This window comes from Aplidium turbinatum, chromosome 5 (genome assembly GCF_918807975.1).
Source record: "Aplidium turbinatum chromosome 5, kaAplTurb1.1, whole genome shotgun sequence".
In the NCBI taxonomy this organism is placed as follows: domain Eukaryota; kingdom Metazoa; phylum Chordata; class Ascidiacea; order Aplousobranchia; family Polyclinidae; genus Aplidium; species Aplidium turbinatum.
Genome location: NC_137476.1, coordinates 14,838,304 through 14,856,392, shown reverse-complemented (window position 1 = coordinate 14,856,392; position 18,089 = coordinate 14,838,304). Strand labels below are relative to the sequence as shown.

General features: G+C 37.3%; 1 protein-coding gene across 2 annotated transcripts in view; it reads right to left on the bottom strand.

The window, feature by feature from the left end:
* The window catches only part of LOC145769930 (BTB/POZ domain-containing protein 10-like), a 130,643-nt gene that overhangs the window by 11,084 nt on the left and 101,470 nt on the right, over positions 1-18,089 (bottom strand). The window contains exons 7-10 of one of the 2 annotated variants that reach the window (XM_082581481.1): positions 14,445-14,542; positions 14,134-14,344; positions 13,542-13,750; positions 3,701-3,818 (exon numbers count right to left, since the gene is read on the bottom strand). In XM_082581481.1, the coding sequence (XP_082437607.1) occupies positions 3,762-3,818; positions 13,542-13,750; positions 14,134-14,344; positions 14,445-14,542 (575 nt within the window). In that variant the 3' untranslated portion in view covers positions 3,701-3,761. Of the gene's footprint in view, positions 1-3,700; positions 3,819-13,541; positions 13,751-14,133; positions 14,345-14,444; positions 14,543-18,089 lie in introns of those variants that run through there. The other variant, XM_082581480.1, reaches the window with a different exon arrangement.

Genomic DNA, 18,089 nt, shown 5'->3' with positions numbered 1-18,089 from the left:
CACCAAATGGCAAATGCACATCAACTAGAACAACCTCTTGACGTTGTATATACTGGAAAAGGTGTGTTGTGCTGGTCAAAAGTGCCTTTGTGAAGCAGAGAAACAGGACACTGACCACCTGGTCCTAACATGCCCATTAACCAAAATCCCAAGTGGCTTTTAAACTTTACACGAGTGTTTGTGGTACTGCATTTAACAACTGGGTGGACCAAATTACAGACAATACTTGAGATGTGCCAACCATAGGACACTGTTACTACTATTTGAGACGATGAGAAATCTTTATGGCTCATGCGTTGAGACTTGAGATCTACAAAATTGCAATGAAACAATATAACAGACATATAATCTGATTTGAAATAAGTTATACGAGTTATGAGACTGTTTGTTTGTTGAAAGGGACGCTATTGCAATGAGTTTACCCTAATTGCTGCATATTGTGACATTTAATGTCAAAATAGGTAAAAAAGCAAAAAAAAAAAAAACGATAAAAAACGAGCTCGTTTTTTTAAAAACAAAAAAAAACCGTTTTTTTTTACATCTCTAGTCATCAATAACACTGGTCTACAAAAAAAGATTTCTTTTTCTGCTGTTTGGACTTTGAAAACTGATTGAAGGTAATTTTGGGGTGCTGAATCCGAATCTGAACTCAGATTTTCGCTATCACATCAGATTTTTGAGATATGATATAACAAAAATGCTTTATTTTGCCAAAAGTGGAAGATTTGGAGTTGTAATTAATTAAACTACCATTCAACGTTTTATAGGCAGAGAAAACTTTTTCTCGAACCGTAGAAAATTTCATTATCAAAACACCGCTTCAATGCGTGATGGAAATCTACACATAAATCTGCATCAGGCATTGCAGAGTGCAAAAAACAGTGTTGCATTTGGAGTTGTGTTTACCACCAGCATATGCAGTGCTATAACGAAAGGTTAGTGTTAGACAGGCCAAAACAGCCTAAATAAGGTTACTGGACAAGCATTGCCATAGACGTGCTTAAATCTTTGAGGTTTCATGCAAAACATTGACGGAGGAGGGGGGGCGGCGGTCAGTTATACCTTTAGCCTCCTTTTTACCTTGTTATTACTACCTAGTTAATAATGTTGCTTAGAAAACAAATTGGTATCAAAATTATAGTTTGTGGGTATATTTCAGCTATTTATGCAAAACATGACCTGGATTTCGGGATATAGCACAATGTGTATGTGTGATAAACGCAATGTCAAATTTTCCACTTTTGACAAAAGTGACAATTTGTTGTTATCGTATCTCACAAACCTGACGTGATAGGATAAATCTGAGGTCAGATCCGGATTCAGCACCCCAAAATTACTCTAAATCAGTTCTAAAAGTTGAGCAAAAATCCTGTAGACCAGTGTAATTAACGTTACAAGAGATCCAATTCAAAAACCGGCAAAGGAGGCAAACGTGGCCTATGGAATCATGTTCACGGTTCTCAAGAAGGATTTGAAGATGAGCCCATTCAAACACACGAAGAAACAGTTGCTAAATGCCAATACCATTGAGAATCGTCTCTCCAGAGCCAGAATTCTGTTTTGTTGCCTTGGGCAAAGAAACACTTAAAAAAATACAACTGGTCATGATCACTTCAAACAATCAAGAAACTTCACTACTACAACTAACCAGAATGTCTTGTGTTCCGCTGTGGAAAAATACCAGGGTTGTCGGTAGTTTACCCAACCCAAAAAAACTCATGCCAGCATGTACTGTGAGTGAGAGGCACTTCATTGGTAAAAAGTAGTATGTGAGGTGAAATAAGCATGAATCTACTTTTTTTGCATCTTTTTTCAATAAAACCCAAAAAAACCCGGATTTAAAAAAAAACCCATACAGGTTGGGCTTTTTAAAAAAAAAAACGGGTTTTTCTCAACCCTGAAAAATACAGGGTCATTAACATTACAACTTCAAACAACTGTATTTAACAAATGGTAGACAATTTTTGAGTAATAAACATATAATATTATTGTCAAATAAATAAATGTTTAGGAAAAGCAAGTTTTACTCAGTGTGTCCGCCATTTGCGTCGATAACAAGTCGGAGACGCTTCAAAAAGGACCTGCAAGAGTCATGAATAACTCTTTGAGGTATTTTGGTCCATTCTTTTTTCAGATTAGCCTTCAGCGCTTCCAAACTTTGGCGGTGTTTAGTCAAAACCTTGCTCTCCAGGTAAAACTAGATGCCAAAGTCTAGGGGGTTCAAATCTGGGGATGAAAGACGCCATTCTTCCATGGAAATGAAGACCAGCACATTGGCTGAAAGCCAGTTTTGCGTTCTCATAACTCCATGTGAAGGGGCAGAATCTTGTTGGAATGACCAATTACGTTTTTTGAAGTGTTTCTTTGCCCAAGACAACAATGAACCCTCAAGAATATCATTTCGGTAGTTTTCTTGGTTCAATTTCACTCCTTGGTCGACAAAAATCAAGGGACTCCTTCCTGATTCGTTGACTGTGGCCCATACAAAGGCATACCATCAGTCCATCAATAATGCCGCTCCTCGATTTTTGACATTTCCTTTTTCTTTGTGCCTTTTGAGAGTTCTCCAAACCAACATACTGTTAATTTTTAAGTCCTTGCAAATATTACTCCTTGACTTGCCAGATTTGAAGAGCTCTACAATAGCTATTTTTTATTTAAATTTTCATTCATGGCCTATAAAATTTAGGCCCAAAAATATATATAATCGAGAAATATTCAATTTATTAACATTGTAACGCTAAATATTGATGTTAAATACGGTTGTTTGAAGTTGTAACGTTAATTATTGATGACCCTGTATAGACCTAAGATGACATTAAGAGCTTAGAGGCCACACTTTTCGTGTCAAACCCAAAGGAAACTCCAAAAAAATTAAATCGTGTTGCAGCTAAACAATGAAGTTAATCACATTGATTTGCTGTTTTCAGTGTGATGTCTGTCCGTGTTCTGCTGCTGTGAACTTCTAATCTGAAATAAGGCTAAACCTAAGCTCACACACACATTTAATGGACTTGTGCCAGTGAACATTCACACATTCTTGGCACTGTAACATTTACAGTATTAAGCAACTGAGCCTCACCACGATGGTGTACCACACGATAGTGAAGATTTAAAGAACGATGAAGTGGGCGTTGATGTCTCTTAACTTCTGTTTCGGTTTCTTGGTGTAATTGAAGATTAAAAGTGATACGTAGGATGATCCTTCACGTAGAATGCAACCAAACGATTAAACATAACAAGTAAATAAATCAGCCAAGTTTGGAAACTTGGTTAATTTTTTGATAAAGCTTTTGCCACCGTGAAGCCGATCTCTTCAGTATTCGATTCATATTCTACTTGATGTTAGGCTTTCCTTCACATATTGCAAGTATTCTTTGGAAAAGCTGTTAATGATCCAGAAAATTGTGCCATAACTTTAGGTTTGATATTGCGTAGACTTTATGTAAAAAAGATTTCCTCCAAAAGTCTTGCCCAATGCCCACCCATCTATTGCTTAGATCAGGGGTTCCCAACCTTTTTACGATCCCGTACCACTTGGACGCTCTGTACTGCCAAGTGTACCACTTCTTGCAGAACAATTAATTTGATCGAATCATATTTTATTCAGAAGAATGATATTGGCGTACTAAAATAAGTTAAATAACACTAAAGCATCACAATTAAATTTAATGAGATTTTTGTTTAATGTCCACCAATTGGTCCATACGCGGTGTAAATTTGCTAACAGCGCAACGAAAGTCATTTCCGGGTGCATCTAGTCAGTTTCGATTTTTTGAGTTGATGTTCATCATGACTGAAAATCCCTGCTCGTATTCCTGCGTAGAAGGGAAAATCAGTAGCTGTGGAACAGCATGGGAAGCTAGCGTTGAATATGAAGAGGCCACACTGAGCCAGAAGTTTATTGGAGAACATTCCTTGTAACTGTTATTGAACATTTTATTTCGATCCATTTTTAGCTTACAACTAGCATTATTCAACGCTATTTGTAGCTTAAGCTATAAAACGGTAGATGATATCTATCAAGAGCAATCATTTGACATAATTAACACCCACTGTCCCACAGCGTCGTACGACTTTTCAAAGCAACTGTGCTCCTTGGTGACAATTGACATGACCTGCATTTTGAAGATGTAATGACACGAAACAACAAGAATAGCTACGTAACAATAAGAATAGGCTTCGGGAATTTTCGGAATCGGAAGATACCGGCGTACCACCTGAAAAACCTTCGCGTACCACTAGTGGTACGCGTACCACAGGTTGGGAACCCCTGGCTTAGATATATATTTTTAATATCTGGATCTTAATAATTGGAATGTATACATTGGGTCCATTGAGTAGAACTGAAAAATCAGACAGGCAGCCCACGTCCACCGGAAATCAAAGCAACTGCTTTGCAGCGAACGTTTTCACAGTTAGCACAAAACAGGTGACCAAAACAAATGCTGAGACCAAACATACAAAAAGCTTTCCTAAAAACATTCTCCATCTCTTGGAGAAGCTCAGCTGCAGAATGAATCACGTAGCATCGTATGCACGTAGCACAGTTTCATCTCCATAAAAGCTATCAGCGGTGAAGCAATGTACGTTATCCAGCGTCTAGAACATCGCACGGCCCGAGTCTTCAACTAGAACGGCACCCCACAACCATCTTCCTCCTACTTATCATAGCGCAAGGATCAGACTTACATATCATGTTCGACACTATGCACGCCTTCGAGTGAGCACAGAATATACCTGATTTAGATTCGTTGGCCTTCTTCAAACACAAAGGCTGAATACTATCAAGTCTATGCAAATAAGAGCCAAGATACAGAGAAATGTTCCTTTCTATTTTATCAACAACAAAAAATAGTCAACATTCTTGGTATAAAATGCATAATTGAATAAGGTGCTATATTACCCTGGTCAATACCAAGCATTTATTATCAACACCGTTGGCCTGATTGTAACATGCTATAAAATGTGCTTTCAAATGTTCCAAATGAAACCAGGTTTTAAAACAAGATTGGTTCCCACAACCTGCAGCTTAACGCCATCATTGTGCATTGAACGCATGAATTAACAGCTCTCTTTACAGTATTTGGTATATAAAGCAAATGAATGGTATTTTAAAGGGGACCTGAAGGGAAAAATTTTAATTTTTTTGATGATTCTTCGGTAGTAAGTATTCTCTTTTTGAATTTTTTTTATCATATACGCAGTGGCGCCGCCAGACCTTCAACAATGGGGGGGCAAAATATTGACAGTGCAAGACAGTAGCGTAGTGAAAAATTTTGAAAGGGGGGGTGTTGACAGCCGGCGGGCGCACCGGCGCAGCCCGATGGAGTGTTCGCCGAGGGGTCTGGGGGGCCTCCCCCAGAAAATTTTGAAAAATTACTTTCAGTTTGGTGCATTCTGAGAGCATTTTCAACAAAATTGTGGGTATGAATATTTCTGTAAAATGGTGCTGTCCGGTGGCATAGCAAAAGGATAAGATCATGTTTTCTTCGGCATTTTTCGGAAATAAAGCTAAGTTTCTATGTTTTTTTGTTGCTAATTCAGGACTGAGATATTTGAATGCTTGGTATTGGTAAAACTCGCTCTTTTAATGCAGTTTCGTTTAAAATTAGGCAAACTTTGTTTTAGAGACAAAGGTTGATTGCTTTTTTTTGCGAGATTATTACAGTTTTATTATTTATCAATTTTCTCCTTGGTTGATTCAAAAAGCGATCTTATTCCGGTAAGTCACTAACTTTTATGCTCTGAAGTCAACCCAAAGTTTTGAAAATGTAACGTCATAGAGGTCATACATCTTGATGAGTGTCAAACAAAAAGCTTTGAGACAACGAAGTTACTTTAGGCTATTTCTGATATATTCAAGTTTTGCATAACGAATAGCTGTTTAGATGTTAATCTAGATCAAACAAGCGATCTCAGCAGTTGCAGATGGCTTGCATCCTTGCACAGTTTGACGAGAAATTACATCATAGGCTAAAGCTTTTCTAGTAAACAATGTATTAACATCCGTAAATTCAATTTGAAAGGTTGAAACCCCCGAACTCCCCTCCCTTGGCTACGCCACTGGTGCAAGACAGTGGTATATTATTTAATTTCTCTTGTTTTCTACCAGGGCTGGAAAAAATGTTTAGCTTCTCGGGAATCTGTTTTTAGAAAAAAAATTTCCCACGGCTTACAATCACGATAATGAGAACCTTATATTTTACTGATCTCGGGGGCTGACGTAAACCGTAAAAGTCATGTCGACATATTCTTGATGCCCCCCTTATCGAAAATTGCTCTTTGTAATACCGCTTTGAAGGAGGATTAGTGTTACGACTATGAACAAAAGAATACATTTTAAACTTCATTTTGAATTGAAAAGACATGACGTAATGTCTTCCAACCTTAATTATATATTTTTTCATTACGTAACGTCTTGTAGGAATAAATTGAAAATCAGTATGATCACTCAAAATGAAAGCAATGGGACTAAGAATCCTCACTAAACCAATCAATCAATGGTCTTGTTGCACCAAAGATGACAACCTTATATTTTACTGATCTCCGGAGCTGACGTAAACCTTAAGGCATAGATCTGTTGACTCAAAGCAAACCCTTTGAAAGTTGGGGGGGGGGCTGTCAATTCAACTTTTTTGTATCAACAGTTGTATCTTAAAACCACTGAGGCTGCGACTACGAGATTTCTTGACTTTTCCTAACTTTTATTCACCTCTATTGAGCTGAAATTTTGAGCGAATAAAGGTTATAAATTGAAAGATATAAGGCATTTCTCAGCACATCCTCTGATATATTTCATATTCTATTGTGAAACATTTTCCCACCAGCTGGATGAAAGTAATTAATTTGGCCCATGCCTCGTTAATCCTATTTTACAGCGTGAAGGGCATTGGCTGTATGTAAAATAATGTAAAAAAAAATTAATCACAACATTACAATGCACGTTCTTCATTACTCTACCAAAAAATAATGTGTAAACTCACGCTACAAATTACACTCATAAGTGACCTCAACATTTCAACGTATATGAGCAGTTCTAAAATTCACATAGTTTTAAAGTTTGGATATGCTCAGCGTGAATAATTTTACAAAGTGAATCTCAAATTTTGAAACCTTGCCAAAATAACAGAGATATCACTCCTGAAGCACAAGAAGAATCGACAGCCTCCCCCCCCCAAACTGAGCAAGACTCCAGGAGCCCAACCTTCTAAGGGTTAAAAGTCATGTCGACTTATTCTTGATGCCCTCCTTATCGAAAATTGTTCTTTGTAGTACCGCTTTGAAGGTGGATTACGAGTTACGACTATGAACAAAAGAATAAATTTTAAACTTCAACTTGTATTGAAACTACATGACGTAATGTCTTCCAACCTTATCACATTTTTTTTTACGTAATATTTACCACCACCAAACCACTTTTGACGATCGAATTTGTTAATTTATTATTCGGTAAAATGTTTAGATGATGTCACGTCATTATGCCGATTTGAGATATAATTTCATTTATGACGTCGTATGGATGAAAAACTTTTACAAGTTTTATACTCTGCTAAGATTAAAGAAGAAACATAAATGATAAATATTGGAGAAATTGAGTCTCCTTTACAACTTAAGAATTGAACAACTCAAAACTGCTGAAACAAAATGTTTTGTTTAAGTGAAAGAATCACTGCAAGCAACCAATGCCAAAATGCGCGCGGAAGAAGTCATGGGAGTGTGAGGTATCAAAAATTTAACAGGTTGTTATTTTTCTACATCAATGTGACGTTAGTTAAAACTTTAAAAAGTCTATATCTTTGCTTCTATAGAAAATCTTTTTATCTACTGTAAATTTAGTCATCAAGGTTTTTCATACTTTTTTAAAGAGAGAGCTTTTACCCCCCCCCCCCCCCCCCCTTGCAACTTGAGTTGACTTACTTGAGGTTGGCATCCAAATATTAAAAAAATAATATTAATATGTATTAATAAAAAAAAAAAATTAAAAAGATGATGCCCAAAACATTGGGGGGGGCAGCTGCCCCGCCTGCCCCCCTCCCCTGCCGGCGCCACTGCATATACGTAAATTTCTGTTTGGTAATCATTCTTTATTACAAAAATACATGGAAAATCAGCAGAGCCCTATTGGCATATGCATTTCGCTCTAACTGTAGAGCATCATTAGTGCCTAAAAAGCAAACATAAGAAAGCATTACCTAAAAACTGTCACTAAATAAATAAATGAATCTGCAGTAGCCTAAGATACTGGCCAAGACTAACTGGTAGAATACTGCGTAAATAATTACAGGCTGCGTAAAATATTGAGAGTAAAATATTGTGCGGTAATTTCCGGAACCACAATAAAAATATGGTTCCTTGGACCCGGGTAATACAATCTAGGGATAGTGTAATCAAACTGCGGCAAGACCTTAATTGTAGCGACTATGGGATATATGTTGCTTCCTGCAAACTTTGCTCGGAACAATATGTTGGCCAAACCTCCAATCGGTTTTCTACCAGGTGGTCCGGCCATAGGTCTGCAATCTGCATGGAACACTTTTGACACCAGTCCGGGGGGTGATAAGGCAGCATTACTCAAACATTACGCCTCCCGCCACTCTTTGTACATAAACACAAAACCATCTATTGCAGACTGTTTCACAGTAACATTTGTTGAAAAGCCACCCGTTGAAGATTTGGACATGTGCGGAGATAAATGGGCTTCACTGATCAAATCTTCAATTAACATCAAGAGAATGATTTTGCCTCTTGTTAAGTAGAGATTTCGGTTTGCTGGTCCTGCTTTTCCAGCTTTATTTCATTGTGAATTTATCGCTGCGCTATCTTATTGATTTGCACTTAACACTTAGGTCATGGACCCATTGTTTTTGCCATGTTTTGTCACTTAGTTTTATTTTGACATGCTATCTTCACACAGTTTCATTTTGTACATATTGCTTTAGCCATTCGACCCTCATCAACCTTGGTTTGCTCTTGCGCATTGTCATCATTATTTTGTCATAGTAGTTAGGTTCGTGTAGTTTAGTTTAAATTTGCCTCTTAATATTTTACGCAGCCTGTAATTTTTTACGCAGTATTCTACCAGTTAGTCTTGGCAGTTAGTCTTGGCCAGTATCTTAGGCTACTGCAGATTCATTTATTTAGTGACAGTTTTTAGGTAATGCTTTCTTATGTTTGCTTTTTAGGCACTAATGATGCTCTACAGTTAGAGCGAAATGCATATGCCAATAGGGCTCTGCTGATTTTCCATGTATTTTTGTAATAAAGAATGATTAATTGATACTTGATGGAGAATCGCTGGCCTGCTGCTTCTTAGTCAGGAGATCCCCTAGCCTATCCTTAATGGACATCAATATATGTATTTCTGTTTGGTAGAAATAGCAAAATAAAAAATAAGCCACCGGATGGCGCTGTTTGTCAAGTGACGTCATTGGCGAGGGACGTAATTGTTGGATTCAAGCATTTACTTTGAAAACGTCGCATAGGTTATTGCAGTGGTTTCCAATCAGGCTTCCAATGCATGGGTCGCGACCCAAAGTTGGGTCGCCTGATTATTTTTTTGGTTCGCTTGTTTTTCAGGCATAATTGTATCTTGGGCGAAAAAATAACAATAAAAAAAATTTAAAACGTGAAGAGATCGATCACAAAACTGGAAAACATAAACACAAGTCATGAAGCGTTTCATATCGAGACATCGGAAAGCTTTGTACTTGTAGCATGTTCGTGGTGCAAGAACTTTTAACAGTTTTCGTTTTTATTATTGTTATTATTATTGTTATTGTAGGGTGAACTATATTCTAGTTAATTATTAAGCTTACGAAAAATGGCAAAACAATCATACAACGAAGAGTTTTTAAAACTTGGTTTCACAAAACTAGACGGTAAACCAAAATGTGTGGTATGTCTGAAAGTTCTCTAGGCAGAATCAATGAAAAAAAACAAATTGGAATGCCACTTAGAGAAAAATCATGCAAACTGTGTGAATAAGCCTGTTGAATTTTTTGAGAGCAAGTTGAAATCGATTCAAGGACATAGAAATATTATGACAGCATTTACAGCACAAAATAAATTAGCTGTTTACTTTTCGTATGTTGCGTCCTATTAAATTGCTAAGCAGAAAAAATCTCACACAATTGGTGAGGATTTGTTAATATCAGTTATGAAAGAAGTAGTAAAAATAATGGTTGGTGAAAAAGAAAGTGAAAAGTTAAATGCAATTTCTTTGTCAAACAACACATTGAAAAGACTATGATGTTCTCGAGCAGATTATTATCCAAGTGAAGGGATTTTCCCTTTTATTCCATTCAATTGGATGAATCCACCGATATTGAAGGTTTGCCCCAACTTCCCATCTTTATTCGCTTTATCAACAATGAGGTTGTATCAGAAGATTTGCTATTTTGCGAACAACTGAAACTACACGCCAAGGTTAAAGATATTTTTCAATTGTTGGATGATTTCTTTACGGAGTATTTCATTCCTTGGGATTAATGTGCTGGCATTTGCACCGATGGTGCAGCAGCTTGTACTGGCATCAAGGCTGGTGTGGCATCAAAGACATAGCCCCAAGTGCTGTATGGACTCCTTGCTTTGTCCACAGAGAGGACCTTGCTGTAAAAAGCTGTCTCAATAGCTGCACGAGGTGTTGAATGATGTTGTGAAGTGTGTAAACTTCATCAAACCAAGGCCACTAAATCGGCATTTGTTTTCGTATTTGTGCACTGACATGAATTCTGATTATCAAGCATTGCTGCTGCACAAGGAAGTGTGATGGTTTTCACGAGGTCGTGTCCTGAAACGAGTTTGCGATTTGCGGTAGGAGATTGCTATCTTCCTTATAACAGAACTGTGTGTGATTAGCCGAGAAGTTTTTGCAAGAAGATTCAACGCAAAAGTTGCTTATCTTGCCGATATATTTGACTCTCTGAATTCTCTAAATTTATCTATGCAAGGCAATGGTTTTACAGTGATTGATCACGCCGCAAAAGCTTCTACTTACTACAAAAACTCATACACTGGAAAAGTTATGTCATCAGAGAGGAGTAGGATATGTTTCCTCAGCTAACGCAATATATTTTCGGCAAGGAAGTTGATATTAAGCAAACCATAATTGGACACCTGCAAAATCTTGCCAAAAAGTTTGTGCACTACTATGGAGAATCACATAATAGCCAAGATTGAATAATTCATCCATTTGTTGGAAAAGATCTGCCTCAACTTCCCATCTATGTTGCAGAACAGTTTATGGACATAACGACAGAAGCAGCAAATCGTAATTCTTTTGAGTCCTTCAAAGACAAATACCCCAAAGATTCTGCAAACATCCACTTTTGGGTTTCCATGTACAAAGTGTATCCCACAGTTTCAAAATTAGTGTTTCAAAAACTGATTCCATTTGCAACAACTTGGCTTTGTGAGACTGGATTTAGCGCCATTTATGCATTGAAAACTAAACAGCGAAACCGGCTAGAAGTTGAAGCTGACATGCGGCTATGCCTAAGCAAAATAAAGCCTCGATTTCAAAAACTCACTGACAGCAAGCGAGCACAGCTACCTCATTAATGATTTTTGTTTGCAACCTAATCTTGTATGGTTTTTAAAATATTACGACAATTTGCGTGGGTTGCAAGATTTTACCGAATTGAATTTTTTTTAAATGTGTTGCCTTAAAAACGTGTTGGGAACCACTGGGTTATTGTATCTCAGTTAACAGAAAATCAACACTAACTGTCTAACAAGTTACACTGCAATTCAACTTGAAATCTCTTACGATGTCTGAAACTAGTCAAGGATTTTTGTTTGAACCAAAAAGACGGTGATTTGACAGCAATGAACATCCACTCGCGACTCGAGATCCAGCAGCACCAGTTCTGACAACAGTCAGATGGATAACTTGCATTGGTGTAGGACTGTAGGTGAAGTAAAATTGTCAGGTGAAATTGTGCCATCATGCCAACAATAATTGAAAGCGAATGTTGCCAGGAGAATGATGCAGGTAACGAAAACGAACACAATCCGCCAATGTAGGCCTATAACCTAGGCAAGCAGCTTTGAAAAGATGTGCCTGGATACAGAAGTCTTGGAAACTGCATGGTTGCGCTGAAGGAAGTAGACAAAGATCCAACTTCAAACAGGTCAGTTTGGATGGTTGCAAAATTTTATCTAAACTTATAATTTCAGAACCCTTATATATAGCAGTGGTTCCCAACCTGGGGTTCGCGGACCCCTTGGGAGTCCGTGATTACCTTGATGAATTTAAAAAAAAACAAAAAACGAAAAGCGATCTTTTTACTTTCATTTCTCTCTTTAAATGCAAATGTGTCAAGCTCAAGCCCGCGAGAATAAACCGTACCGGTATGCATTAAAATAAATCTATGCTGCTGCCTACAGTGTGTAGGCCTATATTGACCTTAGACTACATCTGCCACAACGCATGTCGATTACAGTCAAATCAGGATTGGCTCGTCTATTACGTAATAGAAAGCATGCGGTGCAACCAAAGTTCAGTCGATTAGTTCAGGAAAGGCAACAACAGCCCTCTCATTAAATTTGCTCTTTGAAAAAGTTTCGGCATGGCAATTTGGGTCACCTTAATATTGCTGACATTTCTTGAACAATTCATTCATTTTCTTATTTGAGCAACTGTTTAACCTGATATTTGCCGCAGAAGTCATAGCGGCAATGCAATATGACACAGTACAGTAGTTGAGTACGGTACCACAATTATTAAAACAGTCAATAGTATGTTAATTGCGTTTCAGGCAAAATTTAGGTAGGGGTGCGCAGAATGAATAATTTGTCTAAAGGGGTCCGTGACTACAAAAAGGTTGGGAACCACTGCCTTATAGTGAACTTTGATCTTATAAATTTGTGTTGCGTATAGGCCTACTGTACTGTAGCCTACAACTCCGCAGAAAGACCACACAGGACAAAATTGGAAATTTTTTAGACGAGTTACCAGACGAGTTACCACGTACATGCCCCATTATTTTTGTCTCCATTGTTAGGAAAAAGAGATTGGATGAAGCGTTGGAAGTTACTTGAAAGATTCTCTGACAAAGACAGTTCTGAAGAAAATTGTGATAACATCACTGCCGTTCAAACGTCTGAAGAAATTACAGTGTTTATCGCTTCACTGGATAATGGAAATATCACTGATGAAGATTTAGGTGACGAAGGAAATGTGCAGCTGGGCAATTTACCGCGTGATCAGCTTACGGCTGAAGCTATAGTGGCAAGGCCCCGCAGGCCCGCACCCGGGTTCCTAACGCTCCAGCAAGAAAAAAGTCAAGACTACGAAAAATGGGTCAATGAAAGCTTGCCCACGTCTGACATTGAGCTAAATCACACCATATCACGCCGTCTGTAGCTGATCTTCCACGGACACCAAGTGAAATTTTTGAGTTATTTTTGGATGACGATGCCATTGAACTTTTAACAAATGAAACCGTAAAGTATGCATCTAAAACTGGAAATCACAATTTTGTTCTATTAGCTGAAAAATATTAGATAATAAGCCACATTGACATAACATAGCTTACAAGGCCGTGATCTTGTGGAGTGTCAGCTGCGGCTGCAACCAGGTTGGTGATGCTTTTCGACTTTGATACGCATTGGAAATCAACATGGCGAGATTTACTCTCTTCCTTTTCCCAAGACATGGCGATGAAAGAGCGCTGAACGTAATCATAGATCACCTCCTGTCTACCGCTGCTTCGTCGCTTCACCTGATCCATTGAGATGGGATAGCCTGTGACAAGTGTTGGTAATGATTTGGTGGGTTGTTGGCGATTGTTTGTGATTAACGTGATTGTTTCTAATTAACTATGCGTTCTGCAAATCTTTCAACTTATGTAAACTAATAGCTACAGCAGCTACGCTACCACCTATGAGACACCACAAACGTTTTTGGCGTTTTGAAACTGCAGCGAAAAAATACAAGCAAAATGTTTAATATCGAAAAATACTTCTTTCAGAGTAAAATTAAGATTCGAGACTACACGAAAAACACACAACTGATGACAACAAATCTTAAGTAAACCATGAGCCGGAGTTAAGCATTACATTGCATGGTAATCATTCTGTAGTTTGTCATGGCTGTCGTGGAAACTTGTTTTTAACGAAAAACCAAACCTTCAATCCCGAGGCGGATCTTCTTCAAACCCTTTTCTTTCAGGACAGCTTTTGCTACTTCCCTGTTTTCAATGTAGCGAAAGAATCGGTGAAGAGGAGTGCTTGCTACAGTTTCCGTATACTCTTCTCCCATCTGTGGGGGGAAGTCTGGGTCCCATTCAACTGTGTCCTCATCAGTAAGAACCACAATGTGGCATTCCCTGTCACCACGCTGATCAAGGACAAAGTAAAATCAAGAAAATATAAACTTTTTTAACTTCAAATTTAATTTTTTATTGTGAACATTAAATTTATCTTTAAAATTTCTTCACCTGCGCCACTTTGACCATCAATGGTAAAATATCTTTATCTAAGAAGTTCTTAAACTGAAGACGAGCCCCATCGTTCGACAATTCATGCATGAACGCACCTAAAGACCAATACATGATGTCAAAGGAAAAAAAAATTCATAAAGCAATGAAACATTTGTGCATAAAATTCTCACGACGTAACGTATGGAGTGATAATTCGCTATTTGAGGAAACAAAACTTTCTGCACTGAAAATGGAATCCTTTTTATCGCTTCTACTCTGTGATACTATTCTGTGCATTTTATAATTACACATAGTTTATAGAACGTTTTCGGTTAAACTTAAGCCCTCACCAGAAATCTGAAAATACTTTTAAAGTACAATATATTTAAATTTCTTAAAAGTAACTAATGTAGCTAATTGACTGAATAACAATGAGACAGGTGAAGCGATGGAAAACCAACAAAGCGAAAAAAGAGACAGACGAAGCAAATGAAATTACAGTACATTAAAGAAAACGTAACTAACTACAAACGGGTGAACACCACAGGGTAACCTGATACATCTAGAAAATGTTGAGAAGAATCGATTCGATACGCCAGCAAATAATTGTTTGTTTAGATTTGGACTGTGGTGTTTGATTTGTCAGCGCTTCCTGAATTTTTGTGTCAAATTGAGATTTGCCTTTGCGTTAAATTGTAAATGAGTCAGTAAGAACTTTTTGGTCAGTGCAAAATGAACATTCCATAATATGGTCTTTGATGGCACCTTTTCCTCAAGTACCAAAAGTTCAGATGCTTCCATACTCTTGTGGTCAAACATCTGGTGGGCATACCGATGTATGTCACTGCAGAATCACATGGACAAGTAATACTATAAACGACACTTGAACAGGGAAGCGAAGGCGTCCAGTACTTTAGTTGAAAACACGGACTAACTTTGACTGTTGACCCTCTTGGGCGAGACCATGTGGGTGACGTTAACGAAAGTTTAACCGTTCGGAACGGTGGTGACCTATATAATTTATCTAGTTGTTTTGCGGTGTCATGGTCCGTCCCTGTGGAAGTTCATTGATGCTCTTCGTTAAATCCAAGTTACGTGATGCGGATTACGAACAAATGATCGCTGGATACGAACCGCCAGCGAAACGACCGCATTATGCGCCTCGTTGACCGACTTATTGACAATGAACAGGATCCACCACAGACTACGTTGGACTTCTTAAGAGGCATAAGTCATAATTTTAACATAGGCACTTAAAATATAATCATTTACTGCAGTAAGCTACTGATTTGTGTGTGGTTAGTACAACAAGCTGTGTCCTCTGCTACTGAACATCAACTTATATTTTTTAATTCGAATGCTGTAGAGACGCTGCGTAGGTGCATCAGCAGTTTACAGAACACATTGTGACTGACAGTCATTACATTTTAAGAGTTGAAGTTCCACGGAATCAAAACCACGGAATCAGAATTTCTAACTACCCTACCTTCAACATATGTTTCCTAAATAATATCTTTTGTTTTATAAAATAACAAATTAAAACTCATAAAATTTCTTGCTTTGCTATAAAACAGAAATTTTCAGTTGTTAGTTCCGATGCTATTCTTTTTGCTTCTCAATGCTTGACAAGTTCCAAGTTTGCCTCTTTTTTTCCTGGACCTTTCTCTTTCTACCCACCTTCAACACCCATTGATATACCTGGTCTGACTATGGTCTCAACATAATTATGTCTCCCACATTTCATCTTCTGTTCTACAAAATTCAAAACTAAACAATTTTTTAAAGGACAACATGTGTTTTGTTACAAAATCGAAACTTTCAGTTGTAAGTTCCTTTGTTATTCTTTTTTCTTCTTGATGCTTGACAGGTTGTACAGCGGCTCTCCAAGTTCGTCTCTTTTCCCTGGACCTTTCTCTTGCTACCCTACCTTCAACAACCAATAATGTAGCTGGTCTGACAATTCTCTCAACATATGTCCGCAAATTTCATCTTTATAGTTTTACAAAATTGCAAACTAAAACTTATAAAGGTCTACTCAATAAAATTACAGATTAAAACTTATAACATTTCTTATAAATTTGAAAAAGAAATTTAATTAAAGGACAGCTCTGTGGTTTTCTATAAAAAATAAAAACTTCCAGTGGTTATGAAGTCGTCCGCTTGCCGAGTCATGCGTTGTAAACGTTTTGCTACAATTGATTTTTTTTCTCATCACCATCTTAAAAGCCATATAGTATGAGGTATGTGCTAGGTGTTCATTTGTGTGTCTCTTTTATGCAAAATACTTGCGTTTGTTTCTCATATTTAGAAAATGTAGTCTTTTTATCATTACAAGTAGTTTAAAATAAAACTTGAAATGACTACAACACTCAGAAGTTTACCTAAAAATCCTATTAGTGAACATTACCTAAGCACGTCATAGATCGACAATGTCTCACCTGATAATTTCAAACACATCTCTTGTTATCACCTCATGCAGAATCACACGTGAGGAAACCTGATAGGCAAGTCTCTTACATAATCTGAACCAAACATCTTCAATCTTCATACAAACCTCAGAATAAACGAATTGTTGTAGACTTATGGTATGTTTTGCATGCATGTTCTTACAAAACAAAAGTCTTCTAGGTGTTAATTTGGGTGTCCTTATTGTAAAAGAGAGTGATCGTTTACCATGTTGTGTAGTTATATTATGTCATTGTTTAGTTGTAGTTAGCATCATACAGTTATTTCCAAATATACAAGTAAAATGACAAACTTAAATTTACATCATTGCGACAAAGTTATGACTTTTTCAGACCTTAAGTTGTAATAACTTCAGGGTTTACTGCAGCTACAAACAATTAGTATCAAGCTTTTAACTAAAGCCGTTGTTGACCTTCACAACACGGCGACGTAATGGAAGTTTACCAAAACGGGTCTGCTACTATTCGGTGAGTCCGATTCGGTTAGTCCGATTTGGTAAGTTCCTAACCTCTAACCCCTAACCCTAAAACGGCAATGATAATTAGGCTACGGTACCCGATAATTTAAAAAAAAAATAAAAAAATCCCTCGTTAAGGGACCGGACTCACCGAAACGGGCCATTCCGTACCAAAACAAGTATAAACTGAAACAAGATGAAAGAATACAGGATTTGTTAAGTTTTTGGGTGACTTGAAGGCAAACTATTGGACATATACTAGGGATAAAAATTAAACAGTATTGCAATACAGTTTGAGGCAATTGCGAAAGGTTACACAAATACACTAAATGATAAGCGACTAAGGAACCCTTTAAAACCTTGGATTGCGATAAACTTAAACCAACCAAAAAAATAGTTACCTAACAAAGTGAAATAACTTAGATGATAATTTTTTATAAAACTAAAATAAAACTGAGTAACCTTAACGGGTTTGACATACTTTTTTACACACAAAAATATAACATTATTAAAATAAACTCAAACGTTTTCGACACGTACGTGTGTCCTCATCAGGAATTAAATCTGCAATATAATTAAAATGAAAAATCGTAAGATAAATTTGACTTTGCACTATGACTGTAATGACACTCTGGACTGAAAAGCCCAAACTGAACAAATGATGCAATATGCGGTGGGAAACAGATCGCATGAGGTGTAAACTACAGGCATTGGACAAACAATTAGAACACACACAAAAG